General features: G+C 40.6%; 2 protein-coding genes and 1 pseudogene across 2 annotated transcripts; 2 read left to right on the plus strand and 1 right to left on the minus strand.

The window, feature by feature from the left end:
• The first annotated feature begins 3,132 nt into the window (after window positions 1–3,132).
• Window positions 3,133–5,573, plus strand: LOC147315754 (uncharacterized; annotated as a pseudogene).
• A 1,269-nt stretch (window positions 5,574–6,842) lies between these two features.
• Window positions 6,843–8,048, plus strand: LOC147315755 (inverted formin-2-like). The gene is made up of 4 exons (XM_086259961.1): window positions 6,843–6,872; window positions 7,007–7,171; window positions 7,408–7,498; window positions 7,873–8,048. The coding sequence occupies exons 1-4, from the start codon at window positions 6,843–6,845 to the stop codon at window positions 8,046–8,048; spliced, it is 462 nt and encodes a 153-aa protein (XP_086116087.1).
• An 8,056-nt stretch (window positions 8,049–16,104) lies between these two features.
• Window positions 16,105–17,225, minus strand: LOC147315756 (uncharacterized). Its single transcript, XM_086258028.1, has 2 exons — window positions 17,130–17,225; window positions 16,105–17,044 (listed from the first exon to the last, which is right to left on the minus strand). The coding sequence occupies exons 1-2, from the start codon at window positions 17,135–17,137 to the stop codon at window positions 16,105–16,107; spliced, it is 948 nt and encodes a 315-aa protein (XP_086114154.1). The 5' UTR covers window positions 17,138–17,225.
• Between the last annotated feature and the right edge of the window lie 5,990 nt (window positions 17,226–23,215).

Genomic DNA, 23,215 nt, shown 5'->3' on the forward strand with positions numbered 1-23,215 from the left:
CCCCTTTGGAGGTGGGGTGCCCCCGGCCTCTCGGCCTAGGGCTCGGTCACTCAGGCGCAGCTGGGGGCCGGCGGAGCTCACGGGCGCGTCACTGCAACTCCCCCTGACTTCTGCTCCGCGGCTGCTGGGCGAGCCCTCATCTGGGACTCTCCTCAGCTCTTACTGGGACAGTGGCGCGGCTGCCCCTCTGTTGGTCTTCCATGGTCTCTTGTGTTCTGGGGGCCTCTGGATGTCTGGAGTTTTGATCTCCTCCATACCCGCTTCACACCCTGGAGGACGGGGCTGTGGCCCCCCCACACTCCCTAGCAGATCATTACATGGAGAAACCTTTGGAATGCAAGCATGCTGATCCACACAGGTATGCACACATGGGTATTCACAGACGCGGACTAAAGCTTTCTTGGCTGCTGCCTCAAAGCACACTGTGCGCTGTCTATCTTGCGTGCTGCACAATATCGTTTATTACTTAGTAAATATCTATGACTAGCTAGTTTATTGTGATGGTGCTTTGTTTTCTCTATTATTATGTTGCTCTTTGTTGTTTGCTGTCTCCTCTGTTTGTTTTTGTTTGTTTGTTTTTGTTTGTTTTTTTCTCCATACAGGTGACCCAGGAGTTTTTTTTTTTTCTCTCTCTCTTCCCCCCCCCTTCTCACCGTCTCTTCTCCCCTTTGGTTTTCTTTCTTTCTCTCCCCCTCTCTCTCTCATTCATTCCCCCTGTCCTATTTATTAAAAAAAAAAAAAAAAAAAAAAAAAAAAAAATGACAAAGGATGAACTGAAGCTCTGCCATCACGTAATGTCGCATACTGCTGTTTCTGATGTCATTTAGAAAAAAAAAAACAAAAAAAAACAAGCTAACCTTTACATGCTGTGCTTTAGAAAATAGGATACTCTGTACAAAACCATACTCCGCAGATATTGGTAGATAGACGAACGCTGCAAATATAATGTTGGAAACGAGAACGGCATTTAGTGAAGGGGTAAAATACACCATGAATAAAGCTATAGAATGAATGGCTGCCATGGTTGCAGAACGGCCTGATTTAATGACAAGACTGGGGAAGAGTGAGGTGAAGTGAACCAAAGCCACACAACACGGTCAGTAGTGATGGGATGTCCGGCTCTTTCGGTTCGGCTCACTAAAAAGAGCCGGCTCTTTCGGCTCCGAACCGGCTCTTCAGGTTGTTTTGTTGCTTTAATTAATTTATTATTAACAATAATATAAAATTATGCACAAAAGGAATTACTAACGTAAAAAAAAGTGGTTTTATTTATATATGTTTATATATAGATATATGCGGTGGCCCCTAGAGACAAAACACGTACAAACTCCAAAACACATTTCTAGCATGAACTGAACTTCCAAAGCAGAGCTACTAGATCACTTAAATTACACAATTGAAAGCATGTGTGTATTGTTTGTGTATTTATACACAGGCACTCATATATATTCAAATAATTTAAAAAAAAAAGTTCATTTACCTGTTATTACCACACACCAAATCCAGTCGTTGGTACTTGCTGGCTTGTGTAGCCACAAGATAACAAAGGCTCAACACTGTGCCCAGCATCCTGGAGCACTTCTGTTGTCTTTTGTACGTGTTTTGAGTTTTTATGTGCTTCTGAGTTTTTATATGCTTCTGAGTTTTTACGTGCTTCGGAGTTTGTACGTGTTTTTACGTGCTTTGGAGTTTTTACGTGTTTTGGAGTTTTTACGTGCTTCGGAGTTTGTACGTGTTTTTACGTGTTTTGGAGTTTGTACACGCTTCACAGTTCGTACGTGATTTGAAGTTTGTATGTGCTTTGTCTCTAGGGGCCACCGTAAATATACTTTTATTTATTCACTCCACATAAAATGTAATAAATAAATCACATAATACAAAAATCAGCTATTCACATTTCAAGTTTTAACTATTTAAATTTTCAGCTTTTTCCTTTTACAAATTTAAAGTGAAAAGAACACAAAACACTGCAAACCACAACACAATTAAATATAAATTATAATATGAAAACAAACAGAAGATGCACATTCTCTGTCATATGGACCTGCATGAATAAACTTTCTGAATCCTTTATCATCTGCAACCGAAAATAGTTGTGGATGATTACTATATCTTTCTAATGTTGTTGTCCTTGCCTCTCTTTCTCTCTCTCTGGCTCTGTTCCTGTGCTACTGAGTGTAACTACCGCCCCTCCCCCCCTCTGCCCAGCATAAAGCACAAGGCTCGCGTGCAGAGTGAAGCGGGAAAAAAAAAACCCCACGTGACGGCTCGCGATAAGGAGCCGGCTCGCGTCGTTCACGTCAAAGAGCCGGCTCTAAGAGCCATTTCGTTCGCGAACGACCCATCACTAACGGTCAGACAAGGCGGGAATAGGGCAGTGATCTGTTCGTCAGTATGAAGTTGGTGTGTGTTTTGGTGAACAAAAACTCGAGACCGCTAGCAGGAAGATGGGAGACTCGTGTTTCACTGGAATAGTGGTGAATTAAAACATCCTTTGTTGGGGAAATTTAGGTGTAAATGCATCCACACAGGCGAGATTATATCCACACTTTCAGAAAAGGATATGGTCTATATCTTTACAAATACTATCTAAACTTAAACAGATAGCATAAGTTAAACGGGATATTCCCTCTGCTTCTTCTGCTTCTCGTATACACCCTCAAGTTATGTTGAGCAAGACATTATTTGGTTTCACAATGTGCAGCAGTATTTTTGGGGTATATTTTATGAATGTTCTGTTACAGGTCCTTCTTCAGCAGATTATGTGGCCTGAAGATGAAGATGATGACTGTCCTCTTCAAACTAAATGCAGAATCACAGGCTACATGAGGCATTTTATTCTAAATGGTAGGTTTGCTATTTTGCAGGAGGGGAATGCCAATATGAGCTGATCAGAGCCAATATTATTGCAATGTTAAAAATATATTTTGTTTGGATTTCTTCAAGGTTGTTAAACCTCATATTTATTTCAAAGCTCAATGCTTAACTATACACTTTCTTTTTCTTCACAGCAACACCAAGTGAGCTGACAAATCTCCTAAAATTCTGGACTGGATGGGAGATTGTGCCAAAAAAAGTCTCACAGTGGAGTTAGTAGATGGCAGACTCTGGAATGGCAGATTAATCATCAGTATGCCCGTCCAGGAGCAAAGTGGCAGAAAGACTTGGAACCTCTTCAGTCCAGTCTGGTAAGCCACATTTCTGTGCAGTCATGTTAAATCTTTGTAAGTCAAAGTCGTTGATGGTTTTAGAATTGCTGAAGCATGAGAGTAATTCCAGCCTTATTTGGTATTTTTCCCTTTCATTCGTTTTCTTTATTATTTTCTATAATATTTTGAAGCAAATTCACATGATGTGCTCTTTTCATTTAGCTCGAATATGTTTTGGACCAAAACCTACCTCCAGGAGAACTCCTAGGGAAGGATGACAATATCTGCCTGACTCGGGAAGACTTCTGGAGCCTGGGTTTGGAACACTCCATGGAATCTACTGTAAGTATATCTTGTTACTTTAGCTAATGTACCGCAAAGAAAATATCATGTAATGCAAGATTATTGGGTTTCAGAAGTCACGTGAACCTCTGATCTTGTCCAAAATCACGGACTTTGACAACATCATTCGTTGTTCTCTCCATGTGGCATGCAGTCTGACCCCAGAAGACCCAAACATGCAATTGTTTTGGTCCAGAGCGGGGTTACAGCACTTGGTTGTTTACCGCCATGTCCATGCATGAGTGTGCAAACATGCAGACGGAGTTGGACCAACACCAGTTGTACGTCGATCCACTTTTGACCCAAATTGCCACACCGCCCTTTGTCACCTTTTGGCAGTTCTACGTGGACAGTCCCCACACCCACTACAAGTCCACGTTTCGCCACCCTATCAGTGGGTTGATAGTCAATGGTGGGCTCAGCCACCCCAACTATGTGAAAGCTCTTGATACCCGTGCGGAGGACTACTATGTACACATGCAGGACCTTGCCCAGAAGTGCATATGCCCATTTTCCTTGCGCATGGAGATGGTCCAGGCGCTGGATCAACTTGAATTGGGAGTACTCCAGGAACCTATCCAGGGTCACTCTTTCTTCCACATTCTTCACATCCAGAAGCTATTGGATGAACTCCCCTTGGTGGTACCTTTCAAGTGGGAGGAAGAAGAGTCCAGTCTGCAGTTCATCCTGTCAAAATGTCTCACCCACATGGTCGAGGAGTTCTGGGATCTTATTTAAACAGTACAGGGGCAAGGGCGGTTTCCTTCCAGTCTGGAGAGCCTTTCAGCTGGAGATAGCGCTTGAAGAGGCATTTCATGGAAACCCCTTAGACAATATCAAGGTTGGACATTGTCTATTCTTCAGCCCTGGGCACAAGTTTTCGCCACGAATTCAGTGCCACGCATATCCGGGGCTTCATGGCGCTTGGTCCTGCCACAGGGGCAGCAATTGACAACACACCTCCACCTTTATCACACTGGACCAAGGACAACCTACAGGTTCTGCAAGTCCAACGGCTCTTCTCCCTCACATGCAACATGGAATGTGAGCCGCCAGTACTTGGCCCTTCACTCGTTCTCCTCTTGCTGCAAAATATTTTCCGTAGGAATGAAAAGATCCCTCTTGCTGAGCTCCAAGCAACTAAATGCCCTGAGACTTTGAAGGGACACATCAACCTATCATCATTAGTTGAGAACCTCGCTACAAGGGAGTCCTTTACAAATCCATTCACCTTTTCCAGGGCCAGGAAGCTCATCGAAGAATCCGGCAAAGATGTTTCAGAGTGCCTGAAGGCTGGCTTCCTGGAAATGAAGCTGAGGTGGTTTCCTGAACTTAAATTTCGGGATCTCAGAGGAACGCGCCAGGCAACTTGGAACTTTGTAGAAGTCCACAATGACGACAAAGAGCCTTCAATTGAGGCACGTTCGTCAGCCTTGGTAGGAGACATAGCCATGGAAATGGAGCGCCGCTCGATTTGTTATGCTCGCAATCTGGAAAAGTACCGCGAACATGGCATGCCATGGTTGATCGACGTCCTGAAACGGGTTCCAGGAACAATTGATGCCTCTACTCATAAGAAGATCCTTGTCCTCGTCAGTTCAGTAGGTCTCCTCATGAACCGTGATTTTGTATGCTACGACAAGATCAAGGATCTGCTAATGGAGCTCAAGGTCAGCCAAGCTGACCTTCAGAAGTGGAAGATCATGTTGACATCTGTTTGTGACAGGACCTTTGGATTCACTTTGTACAAGCTGCACTATGACATTCCATACCGGATGGTGCACCATCCAGTAACTTCAAAGAAGAAGCCTCCAACACCCCTACCGGAACAGGATCCCGTGGAAGTTCCCGTCGAGCTAGAGGATGAAGAACCTGACACTGTGATTACAAGAGCTGTGTTCATGCCAGCCAATGTCAGTAGGCAGTGGTCAGAAGAGGAGCTGTCGTTTGTGAAGACGGACCCTTCAGTCAGGGTCAAAGATATATACCGTCAGTATGTGCAAGGCTGCAGGCATGGGCGCCCGGTCATACCAGGCATTTGTCCATAAAAGAAGGGAGTTGGTGTCCAAAAAGAAGAAGTAAATGAACGGTGTTACTTAATCCACCAATCAAGTGCATGTTGAAGTCATGTTCTGATGAAAATGTGTAAAAGATGTGTGATTTGTAGTATGTTCTTTTTTTTCATTTTACACAAAAGTGATGTTTTGTTACTGTTGTAAACATGTTTGAAAATTGTTATTTTACATCATGTTCTGTGAAGAATCCATTATTAGGGTTAGGGGTTATGGGGCAAAAGCCAGGAGAGGATGGGAAAAAAAGTGGAATAACTGGAAAACTAATTGGTGTAGAGGGCTGGTGTTGGTGTCTAGGCGGGGGTTTTGGTGGCTGGCGGACGCTGTGGTGAAGTGCGCGCGGCGATGGCCTTTTCGGTTCTGGAGATATGGCGAATCGGACCAAAAAGGATGGGACAGATAAGGGAAAAACAACAGAAATGAGGAGAGATTTCAGTGTCGGGAGAGAGCCTGTGATGCTGGGAGATTTTGTGACAGTGCATGGTTTACCTGCGTGTACTGAGTGCTCCCTAAAGGTCCCAGGAGGAGGAGGAGATGAGGAGGCAGCGGTTGGCTGGCTTTGGGCTGGGTTTTTGTGTGTGTGTTTCCTTTAGGGAAAAGATGTTTACATTGCTGATCTCTACATCATGGCCACCGGGAAGGATCCACAAGTCAACCTGCTTCGTTGCTTGCCAGTACGTTTTTTGTTGATTTTTCTCCTCTGTGTGTATTTTTACTCATTTGTACCAATACCTGTAGGAAAACTTTAGGTCATCCTGCTTTTTCCAGCTTGAAGCAGGCAGGCAGGTGAAGCTGACCATTATCTGCTCTGTGTGAGTGCCCTTTGTCTTTCTTGCTCTGTGTTTTTTCCTCTCATAGAAAATAATGGAGGTTGTCATGTCGTCTTTTCATGGATGATGATAATATGTCCATTTCAGGCTATATTGGCAACAGAGAGACAGATAGTGTTTCTGGACTTACTTTGCCCTGACGGTTATGGAGATGATCTCTACCAAGGCAAATTTAGGTTGACACTAAAGAAATGACAAGTTTTTCTGGCCTTGTTCAATGGCCAAGTGCGTTCTTTGGCAAGATCATCTAAAAGCAGCCTCGTTCTTAGGCTACTTCATGATAGGGATGCACCGATACTGGTTCCAGGCCCATACGGTTCAAATGGAATCTTATCCATAGCTTTAGTTATGGATATAGGCTCAGCTTGGACTCTATTCAGTCTGAAACAAAGACTCTAAACAAACGGCTGAAAAACTCAGAGAGGAGCGTTTCCTCCTCATCTGACGACATGAAGGAGCAGTACCTGTCCACCATACAGGTGAGTCACTCAGGATGAGGCTGTCACCTTTACGGGCAGATAAATCCAGTCTGTACACTCACTGACACCGTTTTAGTGGGACAGACCTGCTGTTCCAGGTGAACTTACCTGTTGTTCTTATGTGGTGTTACCAGGAGAGCCTGCAGGCTGTTGAGCAGCTGCAACTCCTGCTGTCATCTGTGGAGGAGCAGAGGAAGCACCTGTCCGCCTACCTCTGTGAGGACAGCAGCAGCTTCTCCCTCGAAGAGCTCTTCAGCACCATCAAGGCATTCAGAGACCTCTTCCTTCGAACCCTCAAGGTCAGCGCCAATCGCAGTGCGGCTCAGTCTGCAGGACTCATACCCTGCCGCACGTTTGCATGTGTCATTTAAACTATGTCTCAGCCAGCCAATCGGCTCTGACTTGAACCGTGACAAAGTGTGGTAGCTGCCACACATTAGTCCTGTTTCCCTGTAAATGTTAAGCTCCGCCCTCTCTGGGGGGCCGGTTAGCCTGCTGAAGTTTGAACTGTGTGTTCCTTTTATTCTTCGATCAGGAGAACGAAGGTCACAGGGAGCAGGAGAAGAGGAGGAAGAGGTTGGAGGAAGGGAGGAAACTGAGAGAAGAAGCCCCCACCAGAAAGATCAGTAAGTCAGACACCATTATTTCACCTTAAATCCTCCCTCCTTAAATGGAGAGACAGGTGTCCCTCACCTGTCTCTCCAGGTGTGGCAGGTGAAGGACAGGTCAAGTGCAAGTGGAGAACAGGTGAGACATGTGAAGGGCCGGTGACGGACAGGTCGAGAATCAATAGCTGACATCAGCAACATTTTTCTGCAACAGTTTATCAGCAGCTGAATATTTAAAGGAAATGATGTGACAGCATCAGGACGAGAAGAAAGTTTGTAAAGATTAAATGCTGCTGTACCTGTGAGGCTGTCAGGTGATGCAGTGACAGCTTTCACCTGTTGTTTGTGACACGTGCGCTAAGCTCACAGGGGAACGTGTGTCTGTGCTGCAGTTAGGACAGACATGGCCAATTGGGACGAAGGATGCACCGTCGACAACCTGCTGGCCGAGATCAGGAAGGGCTGCAGGCTGAGGAAGACAAGCCCACGGGCAGAGCCGGACGGTGGGGTCGAAGGTGAGAGCCCGGCAGGACTTCTGCAGACTTTCTTGTCACTACTGCTCGTTTGATCAAGTTCTCCTTTTCAGGTCACCCCGGGGTCACCCCCGGGGTCACGCAGATGTCACCGGCCCAAGATAAGCCAGATTTTCCCGAGAAGCCTCGGGAGGAGGTCCGGACACATCCACCTGCTGGAACCAGACCAGAACCGGAGCCAGCAGAGCCAGACAGAGCTGCCTCAGAGCTCCAGGCCCTCTGTGAACGCCCCGCAGCTGAGGTCCAGGGTCCGGAGTCTGAAGTGGACACCAGACCGGCGCAGCAGGAAGTCCAGCACACAGCTAGTCAGCAGGATGTGACCCAGGTCAACAGGAGCAAAGATCCTAACCCGGAAGATTCTGCTCCCCGGAACGCATCAAACACCTTAGACACCAGCCCAGCAGGTAGAGTGAGGCGCTGTGCTCTCTGCTTCAGGCTTTGAGCACGCTCAGTGCTGCTGTTTGTTTCTGAAACATGGAAATTTTAATGCTTCCTGTCCCACAGCCCACCCACACAGATCAAGTTGTGTTCAGTGTTTGCAGCAGAGTGACGGAGACTCGGCCGCAGATTACAGTTGAGTGGAGTCGAGATTGCCATACCATGGTGATGTAGCCGGGTCAGTCTGGCTGTTGTGATGTAGCTCTGAGTCTATGAGGTCACTTCCTGTTCCTGAACATTAGTGTTTCCTGTGACATGGTGAGCTGAGGCTCAGGCTGTAAGGTCTCATCAAGACGATGATAGAACATCCTTTAGTGTTGATGATGAAATAAGCTTTATATCTAGAAACCGACCAATCGTATCCTCTCTTTGATCTCCAGAAGGCCACACAGGAAGAAAGCGTTTGAAGAAAAAGAAAAAATGCATCCTTCAGTGAGGTGAGCTCACCTGCAGCTGTGCATAAATCCACGTCAGCGGCGATTCACTGCTGTCCTTCACTCTAAAGCATTTCATTGGTCGAAATGTTTTTATGTTGTGGGATTTAAGGTCTTTTTTTAAATATCATTTATTATTTTATTCTTCTTCTATGGTTCCAGGTACATGGGTCAGGACTTGTTTCTGTGGCGACAGGACTGGACCTGCAGGAGAACAAAGTGTTTAACCCTCTGTAGAACCTGGGACCATTTCGTGGCCTTTGCGTTTTTTAATTCCACACCATTTCCACTGTGTTTTACGGAAGAGGATTAGGGCCACTGGAAAAAAAAAAGGAAAGAATTCTGACTTTAAAGTCAGAATTCTGAGATTAAAGTCAGAATTCTGACTTTAATCTCAGAATTCTGACTTTAATCTCAGAATTCTGAAAAAAAGAAAGTCAGTGTGAATAATTTGAATAAAATGTACAGTTCCTTTGTTCAAAAATGTGACCGACTGTATTTTATAAATGTCACGGTTTGCCGGGGCAAGCCGTGTGGAATTATTTAGGACAAGGACGCGGCAGCTCTGGTGCAGGTGAGTATTTATTAACGAAGGAAATACAAACAACAAAGGCACTGGGAACATGAAACTGGAACCTAAACTGGGTAAAACTAACAAAACAAACCAGAAACGAAGATGCAGGGAGGTCCGGGGAAATACACATGAAGAGATGCAGGGAGACCGAGGGGAAACAACACAGATGAACCAGCAACTACTATGACAGAAGACGCAACTTAAATACACTCAGAGAACACAGGGAGATTACACACAGGTGAGGAACACAGCTGGGAGTGATTAACGTGACGAGACTAGGGAGTCAAACTGAAAACACTCACATAAGACGCAGACCTTCACAATAAAACAGGAACTTACACATGAAAGGACACAAACTAAGAAACGCAGACTAGATACAGGGCACACGGGCAGAACAGAGTAAACACCAAACAGAGGAAGAACAGAACCAAAATCGCAATAAGAGAAAACACAAAACGCTGGGTTAAAAGGACCCAGAATCATGACAATAAATTAAAAAGAATGACTTTTTTTGTTATCAGTATTTATAATTTTTAATGACATTTTGTTAAGTTCTGTACCATAGTTAACAGTTATAGTATTTTCCAGTGTTAAGCATTTATATTTTAAAAATTCTAATAATCTTATATTTGCGTTTGTTTTTAATTTTTTTAGAACACTGGAAGGCTAGAAATGTTTTTCTTTTGAAAAGAAGAATAACAGAACAGATCAAGGCTTAATGTTTTATTTTGTAGCTAATAAAGGGGGCAGGTCTATCAACAATATTTTATTTGTACCTTTTGAAAAAGCCAACAAATTCCTTTTATTATTAATTTTAACACTCCTGCTCTTTTAATTTTTAATTCAAATGATTGTGGAAGGGCAAAAAACAGTGCAGGATACTGAAAAATGTTTAAATAGTTAGGAATATTTAGAATAATTAGCAAAATGCAGACTTTGTATCGTACCTGTGCATTAAAAAGTAGACATGTAGTAGACTGTTTCTTCTAACTTTTTGCCTGTTTTCTTTCTTTTTTATTTTCATATGTTGTCTTTTCATTGTGTGATGGGATTTCCGGCTCTTTTTAGAAAACCGGCTCTTTCGGTTCGGCTCACTAAAAAGAGCCGGCTCTTTCGGCTCCGAACCAGCTTTAACGGTTGTTTTGTTGCTTTAATTGATTTATTATTAACAATAATATAAAATTATGCACAAAAGGAATTACTAATGTACAAAAAAAAGTGGTTTTATTTATATATGTTTATATATAAATATATGCGGTGGCCCCTAGAGACAAAACGCGTACAAACTCCAAGAAGCACATACAAACTCCAAAACACATTTCTAGCATGAACTGAACTTCCAAAACAGAGCTACCTAGATCACGTAAATTACACAATTGAAAGCATGAAAGCATATGTGTATTGTTTAAGTATTTATACACAAGCACTATATTCATATATAGTCAAATAATTAAAAATTTAAAAAAAAAAAAAAAGAAAGTTCATTTACCTGTTACTACCACACACCAAATCCGGCCGTTGGTACTTGCTAGCTTGTGTAGCCACTAGGTAACAAAAGCTCAACACTGCCACTAGCATCCTGGAGCACTTCTGTTGTCTTTTGTACGTGTTTTGAGTTTTTATGTGCTTCGGAGTTTTTACGTGTTTTGGAGTTTGTACGTGCTTCAGAGTTCGTACGTGATTTGAAGCTTGTACATGCTTTGTCTCTAGGGGCCACCGTAAATATACTTTTATTTATTCACTCCACATAAAATGTAATAAATAAATCATATAATACAAAAATCAACTATTCACATTTCAACTTTTAACTATTTAAATTTTCTGCTTTTTCCTTTTACAAATTTAAAGTGAAACAACACAAAACACTGCAAACCACAACACAATTAAATATAAATTATAATATGAAAACAAAAAGAACATGCATATTCTCTGTCATATGGACCTGCATGAATAAACTTTCTGAATCCTTTATCATCTGCAACTGAAAATAGTTGTGGATGATTATATACCTTTCTAATGTGACGTTGTTGTCCCTGGCTCTTTCTCTGTCTCTCCCTCCTGCTCTGTTCCTGTGCTACTGCGAGTGTAACTACCGCCCCTCCCCCCTCTTCCCAGTGTAAAGCACAAGGCTTGCATGCTGAGTGAAGCGGGAAAAAAGTGCGAGAGAGAGCGGATGAGAGAAAGAATGTTTATATGTTCTCTTTCTTGCTCTCTCTCTATATATATATGTGTGTGTGTGTGTGTGTATATCATATATATTGTATATCTTTTGTATATAAACTATAAACTTTCATCTTCAGACAAAAATTATATGACTTAAATTACTTAAAAATTCTGCCTGGTCTTGTGTCTCTTTGTTTCTGTAACATAAATAACAAGCCAACATTTTCCTCACGACACCACTGATCAGCTCTATGGACCCTCAGTTTACCTGTACACATCCATCTCACCTGTCAGCTGTTTAACACCTGCTGATGAGTCAGGAAGCACGTCCACGTGTCCTGGTGTTAGTCTCCTGTTTATTGCAGCTGCTGTTCAATATAATGTAATGTCGACACAAAATTGTGCACAAAATAAGTAAATGCAGTTTGTTTCCTGAGTGCAGACCTGCTGTTTCCCTCAGAGTGACTGTTCTGGGTTAAAAATGACAGACTTTAAAAGGAGGCGAGATGGACACAGAAAATTACACAGCACTTTATCAGTGGCTGATATCCAGTCACCAGCTTTAGCAAACACCAGACTGTCAGGTGACGTTTACATCACTGTTTTATTTGTTTCTTGGAAAATCATTTTGGCTCAGATATAAGTCAAGTTTTATAACTGTACAGTTTTACTTAAGCTCAATGTCATACTGCAGAATACGTGTTAGACTGAACCATTCGCTTTTCTTTATTATCTGCTGTTCGTATGTACAGGATTTTTTTTAACCATGAATTTTGAAATAAAACTAACATGAAAAATCGTTTTTATTCAAGGAGAAGAGAGAAAGCGCTATCCACCAGGAGAAGCGTCTGAACCAGCATGCTGTTTGTGAATACTGAAAGACTCCAGCCTGTCTAGAAATACTTACATTATCTGTTTTTTAATATTTATTCAACTAAGCACAATTATCTGTTAGAAGTTTTGGGGTTTACTAAATTAAGAAAAAAAATCAGATTACTGTATTTTCCGCACTACAAAGAGCACTTAAAATCCTTTAATTTTCTCAAACAAAAATGCATGAATTCTGGTTGAATTCTCACTGACTACAAACCTATTTTATGTGATTTTATGTTTCAAAAAAAACTGCCCAAAACTGTTTTAGTACGACTTTGGTAAGCTACAAAGCTGAGCATTACCGCTACCGTAGTCACGAGCTTCCCAGAGTAATCTGGGTCCAAAACGCCGTCCTTTAAGGTCCCAAAGTCATACAAACGCTGCGGCATCACTGAGAGTTAAAAACTGTCTAATTTATTTCATCTGTAATGATCAGCATTGCTGCTTTACGGTGTAACAATTAAGTTTAACATCCAGGCATCCATAAAAACATTCATACATTCTTATATAGTTATATAGTTCTATACTGTGTATTGTGTATTTTGTTGTACAGTTATTTTATTTTCAACTTTAATTTATATATTTTATCTTATTCTTTCCCAGTTAAATTTACCCTTTATTCTAATTTGTGTTGTACAGTTATTTCATTTTTAACCTTAATTATTTTATATTTTATTCCTTCCTAGTTAAATTTACCCTTTTTCATTTTTTCATATTTATTTCCTATCTTATTCATAGCCTTGTCCTTTTTTTTTCTTTAGGTCACAAGCAGTTGTCTAAGCATTTCACTGCATATCGTACTGTGTATGACTGTGTACGTGACAAATAAAATTTGAAAACAGAATTTATTCAATTTAATTGAGTTAGAAGTTAGCAGGAAGTTAGCTCGCTAGTTTCCACCTAAACATGATACAGCATGTTCTGAATGAGAGATTTCTAATAAGAAAAATAAAATAATACATCTCTTTTATCACTTCCAAAATGATTGAAGACAGAAAACTAATCAGCAGTGACATTTGTAGGGTTACAGAAGTTGGACTAGCTGGTATATAATGATTTGCTACGTGATCACTAGCGGCACAGCTATGTTAGCATAATATAAACACAGTGATGCTGGAGGATGAATGCTAACTTTTGTTCAGAAGAATTACGGAGATAATCCATCCACAATACATCCATATACTCCAACCACACCGGAATAGAGCAGTAGTGAGAGAATTCTAGTGATGTGTTGGTCACAAACGAAATGGCTCCTAGAGCCGGATCTTTGACGTGAACGACATGAGCCAAGGAGCCGTGGTTTTTCTCTCACCCTCTCTCTCTCGCACTTTTTTCCCGCTTCACTCAGCACGCGAGCCTTGTGCTTTGTGCTGGGAAGAGGGGGGAGGGGTGGTAGTTACACTCGCAGTAGCACAGGAACAGAGCAGGAGGGAGAGACAGAGAAAGAGGCAGGGACAACAACATCACAATAGAAAGGTATAGTAATCATCCACAACTATTTTCAGTTGCAGATGATAAAAGATTCAGAAAGTTTATTGTTTATTCATGCAGGCCCATATGACAGAGAATATGCATCCTGTAAACGACCACGGCAGACCCAGTGGCATTTTGATGCTTTTATTAATCCCTACACGGTTGCTGTACATTCGCACTCAGAGCTGCAGCTCTCTCGCTTCCAGCTCAACATAACACCAACAACCCAACCACAGGACCCAGTACAATATTTAATTCGGTGGGGCGTGATTGCGGATGCCGTGCAGGTGCGTCCGCCTCCTCTGCACGGCACCGCAGGCCACGCCCCACCACACATCTTTTTTTTTGTTTTCTTATTTTAATTTATATTTAATTGGGTTGTGGTTTGCAGTGTTTTGTGTTGTTTCACTTTAAATTTGTAAAAGGAAAAAGCTGAAAATTTAAGTAGTTAAAAGTTGAAATGTGAATAGTTGGTTTTTGTATTATATGATTTATTTATTACATTTTAGGTGGAGTGAATAAATAAAAGTATATTTACGGTGGCCCCTAGAGACAAAGCACGTCCAAACTTCAAAACATGTATTAACTCTGAAGCATGTACAAACCCTGAAGCACGTATAAACTCCAAAACACGTAAAAACTCCATAGGACGTACAAACTCCGAAGCACGTACAAACTCCAAAACACTAAAAACTCAGAAGCACATAAAAACTCAAAACACGTACAAAAGACAACAGAAGTGCTCCAGAATGCTACGCGCAGTGTTGAGCTTTTGTTACCTAGTGGCTACACAAGCCAGCAAGTACCAACGACCGGATTTGGTGTGTGGTAGTAACAAGTAAATGAACATTTTTTTTAAATTATTTGAATATATATGAGCGCTTGTGTGTAAATACACAAACAATACACATATGCTTTCAATTGTGTAATTTAAGTGATCTTAGGTAGCTCTGTTTTGGAAGTTCAGTTCATGCTAGAAATGTGTTTTGGAGTTTGTACTCGTTTTGTCTCTAAGGGCCACCGCATATATTTATATATAAACATATAGAAATAAAAACACTTTTTTTGTAAATTAGTAATTCCTTTTGTGCATAATTTTATATTATTGTTAATAATAAATTAATTAAAGCAACAAAACAACCTGAAGAGCCGGTTGGGAGCCGAAAGAGCCGGCTCTTTTTAGTGATCCGAGCCGAAAGAGCCAGTTCTCTAAAATGAGTCGGAAATCCCATCAGTACTCCATACTTTGCTCGGACATAAGCGCTCTTTCAGACTCATTGAGTCTACCTGCGAGAACAAAAAGAGAACAAAAATCACTCAAGAAATCTCATCCTTGTCACCAAGATTATTGTGGAAAAATACACTGAGCATCGACCCAAACTGACTTTCTCAGGTTTATCGAAAGAAGCTTCAAACCTTTGCAAAGGGATCAACACAGCACGGACGGGGTTCATACCAGCACTGACAAACAGGCAAAATAATAACAGCTCCTCTATAGCCATACAGATACAGTGAAAATGAAAGTGTTTTTGAATTTTATTTTCTGTAACTCATTTGATTTATTTAATACATTAAATATTATATTTTAGAGGCCGTTCTAATCTGATATTCCATTCTAGGCAAATTGACAGCAAATAAAACTAAGTACACTTTTAAAACTTTTTTTAAATTAATTTTTATTTGAATTCAATTCCGTTTTATTTATATAGTGCCTAATCACAACAACAGTTGCCTCAAGGCGCGTTCTATTGTAAGGTAGACCCTACAATAATACAGAACCCAACAATCATATGACCCCCTATGAGCAAGCACTTTGGCGACAGTGGGAAGGAAAAACTCCCTTTTAACAGGAAGAAACCTCCGGCAGAACCAGGCTCAGGGAGGGGCGGCCATCTGCTGCGACTGGTTGGGGTGGGAGAAGGAAGACGGGATAAAGGACAGAAAAACGTTATAATGTAATGTGGTGAAATTATTATCAACCAGGTGGTTCATGAGACAATTACTTTAAAGTAGTTTGGTTTTAACATTTACAATGAAGAATTGTAATAAAAAATGTAATGCATTTAGGCTACGTCCACATGTATACCCAGGTGTTTTTGAAAACGCCGCTTTTTTGATGCAGGTGTCAGGTAAACTTTAACGTGCTCGTAAGAAAACCCTAGAGAAGAAATTAGGTCTCTTCAGTGGGGCATTTCTTTTGAAACTTTTGACAATCACATTGTCAATATTGTCTTGGCCATTAAACATTAACTCCAGCACAGTGTTTGGATTTTTCCACTTTTCCCGGAGTTCATTGAATACTTTCACACTGACTTCTTCAGTGTTCTCGAAGGACATTTTAAGGTTTTGGGACAAAATTTTAGCCCAAATCCTGTTGGTAAACCTGTTCATAATGGCTTTATCAACCCTTGGAGGCAATTCCCTTGTCTCATTTGCATTGCTTATAGCGTGCAGAACCAAATCTTTAGTGAAGCTTTCAACAACTTTTATGTACTCTTCTCGGTTTTCAGATATAGTGAGTACTCTTTTTGGTAAAGCCAACAGGGGTTCTGTAAACGTTGGGACAGTAATATCATCAAGCCGTTCGCTCAGATATAAAATCAAATATTTCTCCTTGCAGTTATGTGCTTTACAAAGATTGGTGAAAATGTCCCTGTTGATATTGGTCAGCCTTTTTGGAGATAGATCCAAATTTTTCTCGTCAATTTGAGGCCAGAGTTTTTCACGCAGGCGATCGCTGATAGAGTCGGGATTGTGCCGCTGTGTGAAGTCCTTGTATTTAGACGAGGCTTTGGCCTCTGAAACTACCAACTGAATAACTTTGTAAACACACATCTTTTCTTCAGACAGATAATCAGATGCCAGAGTGATGTCATAAGAACCAAAATCTGAATCAGACTTACGGACTGACCTATGTAGTTTTTTCTTCACAGGCTTTTCCAGGGGGCAAGCTTCTATGTTGTCCAAGTCTTTTGTATCAGCTGAGTAGTTTTTCTTCGGTTCTACTGTGGCTGTGGTTTGGGTTTGAGGAGGAAACATCTGGGATGACACAGACGCTTCTTCCTCAGATGAATCACTAAAACCAATAAAAACATTTAGATATATGTTGGGTGGTGTAGGTGCACGATGCAGTGTTACAATTTCGCTATTTTCACTGTCACCTGTGCATGTTTTATCAAGACTGCTCTCCTCTGCAGTCAAATGCAGCTTGAGGTTTTTTGAGTCGGAAGAATCCTCCAGTCCTGGAGTTTCTGTTTCTTCTTTATCACCGTGGTCATCTACAGAACTTTCTTTCAGGATGCTGTCCTTTGCTCGGGTTTCTTCTGTTTTCTCAGGGGACTCTGTGTCCACTGAGTGAAGACAGGCCTCATCAGTCTGCGTGGACACTGGATCTCCCTTCTCCACAGTTGTGTCCATTGCGTCCACTAACATGGAACAAAGTTTCAACATGTCTTTCATCAAAGTGGAAGGCATCTCAGTGTTGCAGTACTCTGGGTTGAACTGCAGAGATTTCCACTGTGGTACAATTGTACCAAAAAAGTGGTCACTTAAGGACTTCCATGTTTCCACTGAGGTGTAACTGTGTGCAGTTGTCATGTTTAAGTTTGTATTAATATTTCTTTGAGTCTGAAATGTAGAAGTGGAAATAAATTGTTGGGTGGTTGGAGTTGTGGTTGGCATGTGTGCTCTTTGTAAACTAAATGCTTGGGATTCTGGACGGTCCCTGTATAAGGGTTTAAGCCCCGCCCACGTTTGGCTGCAGCCACTGTGATGTCATCCACTTTTCTCTGAAGTTGAACCTTCAATGGCTTGGGGGCGAGGTTTAAGATAATCTCTGACACAGCTGCATGACATTTAAATGGCATAAACTATTAATTTAAATTACGCACTGTAAATTTTGTTCTTAAACCAGACTAGTTAATAATAATTTCACCACATAATATTGTCAAATTATTTTTTGTTTTCTTAAATAAATACATAATTCAAAGACAAGTTAGGTGATTTTTCATTGTATATCTGTTAGAATGCCTGGGTTGTTGACCCAGGGTTTTGAGTTTATATATTATTTATCATTTCTATTCTTTGGTTTCTTTGTTAGAGTTCTGTTTTATGGTTTATGTCTCTGTGCATCCTTAGTTGCTGTCTCCCCTGTCTGCGATATCCAGTCCAGTCCAGTCAGTGTCTGTGTCTGTCCTGGTCCCACGTCTCTGTTCTCTCTGTTGCAGTGCCTGCGTGTGAGTCTGTGTCTTTAGTTCAGTATGTGTTATGTTTCCTGTTTTATTTTGAAGGTCCATGTCTGATGTTAATGTATCTGGTTTCGCTTCCCCTTGTCTCGTTAGGCCTGATTTGCCCCAGCTGTGTTTCCCTCCTGTTACCCATTCCCTGATTGCTCCCTCTGTGTATTTAAGCCCTGTGTTTCTCTGTGTCTGTGTTGTGAGCTACCCTCATTTATGCTGTGTGGTCTGGCTACCTGCTTATGTAAGTTTATTTGGATTTTTGCTACGTTTTGCAATCCAGCAATAAAACTGAGTTTTGAAGTACACTTTTACCTCTGAGCGTCTGCACTTTGGGTCCTCCTTACCACCACTCCTGCCTGCACACAACCTGCACCTGACAATATCAAGTTACAGTTGGACATTTTAGGTGTTCCCTACATTTTAATGTAGGCATCAGGAAATAGATATCTTTTATTTTTCTTCTTTTTATTCAGATTCAAGCTGAGTATGATTAAAAGTTGTTGTTGTTTTTTTCTTTTTAACTTAGACTGAAGTTTGTATTCCTATCTACTGATATTAATTCATTGTTATCTTAATATAGCTCAAGGTGGGGTGCATGCATACCCATATGGAAACGATATATATATATATATAAATCTTATAAAGTTTGTATCTGTCTTGTGTGAAACTTGTATGAAAAGCATACAAGAGTGAAAGCAGATATAAGATCCCTTGAAAAATGATATACATGAAACTTGTATATTTTGGATACTTACTAAAACACTATATGAAAGTAATGAGAAAGTGGCCACCTTCATGAGTGAATCATATAAGCCTTATATGATTCACTTTAATGAAGTAGGCCACATCTTAGGCAAGTTTTTTTCTATTTCTTTTCTATATGGGTATACTTGAGCTTGTATGTATACTTTTTACCCTGTGTGGATAAGAGAAAATCTAAAACTAGTGATGTGCGGATCGATCCTGAAATATCGATTCCTCCGATACCAGTCATTTATGTTCTAGAATCGATTCTCACATTAAAATATCGATATTTTAGTAATTTAGGGTAAATTTGTAGTTTATAATTAACAGGAACACAGTGGAAAGAAACTATAACATTCGGATTGTCTACATTCAAAGGAACTACTTCCTCTTCCGCCTTTCATAGTCATGTGCGAAATACGGCTGTCTGTCTCGCAGCCCCTTGGTGTGCGCACTCACAACAATGGCTGAGCGTAATTGGAGTAATGTGCGAACGTATTTTACCTCCATAAAAGCTGAAACGTGGTTTGCGATACATGTGGCAAAAACGTGAGGTGTTGTGGCCACACTCGGGAGATATTCAAAAGGGCTGCTGGGGGGATAAATACATTTTACAGTGTTTATTTATCGGATAAAATACGTTAAATGTCCGGAAACAGCGGGGTTGTCCAAATTCAGAGGCTGCTTCCACCTGAGGACCTGGCCTTCGCGGTCTAAAGAAAGCTGGGTAGTACGTCACGAGCTCCCTCGGTGGAGTGAAACGCTGCCATCTGCTCCTTGCTATCTAAAATATAACAGTGCACTGGCGTAAACTCTCGACCGTCTCACACTTCTGTTTAATCAGTTTTCTGTTTGACGTTTATTCAGCTGTGAAAACCCAGAGGAACCCTCCCGAGGGATTAATAAAGTTAAATTTAATTTGATCTAATATAATAACTTTAATTTCAGCCAAACTGATTTACAAATAAAACTGAAAACGCCAAACAATAACATTTTGAAGTTATCAAAGTGACTTATATATCATGTTTAACCCAAGTAGCGAAAGACCGCGGGGATTTGAAGACGATGCGTCGGTCGGCTCAGATATTTGAAGTTTACACAGCTACATTCTCACCTGAAAATATGTTAAAAGTTTTTTTGCGACCCAAAAAGAGAAATAAGAGTAATATTAAAACTAAGTTGCTGCCGACATTGTTGGAAACTGGAATTGGCTGGACCAGTCTGGGATATGGTTTTTCAATTTTGTTGTCCGGGTGGAAAATCGGGAGAAATTTGGGAGAATGGTGGCTCCGGGAGATTTTCTGGAGGGGCACTGAAATTTGGGATTCTCCCGGAAAAATCTAGAGGGTTGGCATGTATGGTTGTGGCAACATCACTAACCTTGTCAAACACCTCAGAGCAAATCATATCACAGAATATGACGAGTGTATGTTGAGGTGAACTGAAGAGGAGGACAGGGACAGGTGCTGCTAAGGCGAGACACGGAGTCCTTTAGTGCTGCAGGCAGGCAACGTGTTCACATAGCGCACAACTTCATTTTTTTTATTTCTATGTGATGAACTCTGCATTATTAAGTGATAAGAACAAGTAATCTGATGTCCTGTAATCATTATGACGCTATAATTTGAGATACAATAAATAAAATAAGTATTGGTATTGGATCAGTATCGTCGATACCACCCTGAATATTAATTGGTATCGGATCGGAAAGAAAATCAGTGGTATCGCACATCACTATCTAAAACTAAATTCAAACTTCTGCACCCAATTCTTCCCTTTTAAAGGCATTAAAATGTATACTGTAAAGTTAGAGAAATCATTAAAAGCCCCAAATTACAATATAATATTCATATTCATTATAAGAGCCTCTAAACTTCTCACCACATCTGTATGAAACTCCTGGCACCATTTTTGGTGATCCCAGCATCTGTTGACAAATTTGGGGCGGACGTCATAGTAATTTAACCTTAGTTATGGTTCATACTAGGTTTTGCAATATTATTTGACTATTTTACACATTTGACTTTCTTATATATTTCATTATTTTACTATCACTTACCACAATTTATAATTTTATCAAAACATTTCTTTCTTATAGCATTTTGTGAGGTGATTTTGGTCCAACTGTAATTATTACAAAAGGACATCTTAACTGTATAAACAACACACTGAACAACCGACAATGAAAAGAATAAAACTTCTGAACCTCTCAAGGCGCACCCTTGAAGGTTGATCAGGGTCTCGTCAGTTTACAGAACTTTTCTCTGAATGGCTGACACCCTTACCAAACACAGAGTAAGTTTACATTTCTTAAATCATACTTGCCCCTTTAAAAACCCTCTCATCCGCTCTCCACTCTGGATTCTTTAATAATTGAGATTTCAGTGGTGACTCTGTCTGATCTCAGTTGCCACGCACTCGCCTTCTCCATACTAGTGATGTGTTGATCGTGAACGAAACGGCTCTGGGTCTGCAGCCTTAAAGGCCGCATTTTAAGGCCGATTACATCACAGCGATGCGACGAAGGCTGTCCCAATTCAAAGGCTGCTCGAAATGCGGCCCTCAAATGCGTCCTTCATTTCCCTGAATTTTAAAGATGTGGTGGTGTAGACTTCATGGCCCAACATATCTCAGACTTCATAGCGCGGCGGTGGGTGTGGATAATTTTGCCGAAAAAAACGGTGAAAGCGGAGCGGCCAAAGAGTAAACTTTTAAAAGTAAGTACTGAATATTATGTCACTTATTTATGTGCAAATGTTTAATAATGAAGAACATTAAAACATTACTGTTGGCCACATGTCCGTAAAGTCATGTGACATTAGCGGTCTTTGCACTTTCAGCGTTAACTTGGTTTTAAAGACTTTACTTTAAAATATAAGACGTTCAATAGTTGACCTTAATCTTACAGAGAATGTGATGATTTAATGGATAATTAAAGTCAGTCACATATCCACAAACGCAACAAGCTCAGTGAATGCTGCTCTGTTTGCAGTCCTGAATATCACGTGATTTATCAAAACGTGATTTTACTTCAGCAGCACAGAAAGCGTCTGAAGGTGAGCTTAAAAAATGACTGCAGGCTTAGGCTACATTGTGGAACAGATGCTACCGCTGCGTACTGTAGAGTGTCTGTCTTTTAAAAAATGTATCTATTATTTAAAGCAGCGGTCCCCAACCTTTTTCGCGCCACGGACCGGTTCATGCCCAACAATATTTTCACAGACCGGCCTTTAAGGTGTTGCGGATAAATACAACAAAATAAAACTAGTACCGGTACCGTAAAAAAGAAGATTTATTCATAACACACATGAAAAGACCCAGGAAAACCGAGTTAACGATAAAAACGATAACAAAATCACGCTCAGAACCGATAAAAACCCTGAAAACTATACATTTCATACCTGAGCCTCAACTCTCACGGCCCGGTACCAAACGACTACATAAGTAAATACTTATGTAGTAATTAAGTTACTTTTTTGACACAGTAATTAGTATTTTAAATACAATATTGACTAAGTAATTAGTAATTAATTACTTTTTTAAAGCAACTTACCCAACACTGGTTATGTGTTTGTATACTTTGTGCCCAATTTGACCCAAATAGTAGAAGTCAGCCTGTTTAAGGCTCTGATATCTATTCTGTATGACTTAACTTGGAGCGCCTTAGAAAACGACTCCCTTTCGACGCCCTAGAGCCAAATATCGACCACGCCATAAAAAGTGCTATAAAAATATCATATATTAATATTTTTTTCCACTTTAAATTAGCCAATCTTTTAGACCTACTTCTCCTTGAAATATTCATATAAAGTTTTAATTACATTTCGCGGATTTTAACCCTTTATATCCCGGTTTTGTCACATGAGCGCACGGCTTTTTTTGGCGAAAAAAACGAAAAAATTTAATATTTTCCATAAAATACATTTGAAAGTTATATTTTATTGTAATTATAATTAGGCCTTTAGATGGTCTAAAAATTACCACTGACATTCATTTTGATCGGCCGTTGGTTTTTCTGCAGGAGCTCATGTAAAAAAAGACTCCCTTTCGACGCCCTACAGCCAAAAATCGACCACGCCATAAAAAGTGCTATAAAAAGATTATATATTAAAAAAAAATTCCACTTTAAATTAGCCAATCTTTTAGACCTACTTCTCCTTGAAATATTCATGTAAAGTTTTAATTACATTTCGCGGATTTTAATCCTTTATATCCCGGTTTTGTCACATGAGCGCACGGCTTTTTTTGGCGAAAAAAACAAAAAA

This window comes from Aulonocara sp. 'chitande type north' Nkhata Bay, linkage group LG13, assembly GCF_057382095.1.
Source record: "Aulonocara sp. 'chitande type north' Nkhata Bay isolate Kocher_YH1m ecotype deep benthic linkage group LG13, A_spYH_male_GT1.1, whole genome shotgun sequence".
Taxonomy (NCBI): Eukaryota; Metazoa; Chordata; class Actinopteri; order Cichliformes; family Cichlidae; genus Aulonocara; species Aulonocara sp. 'chitande type north' Nkhata Bay.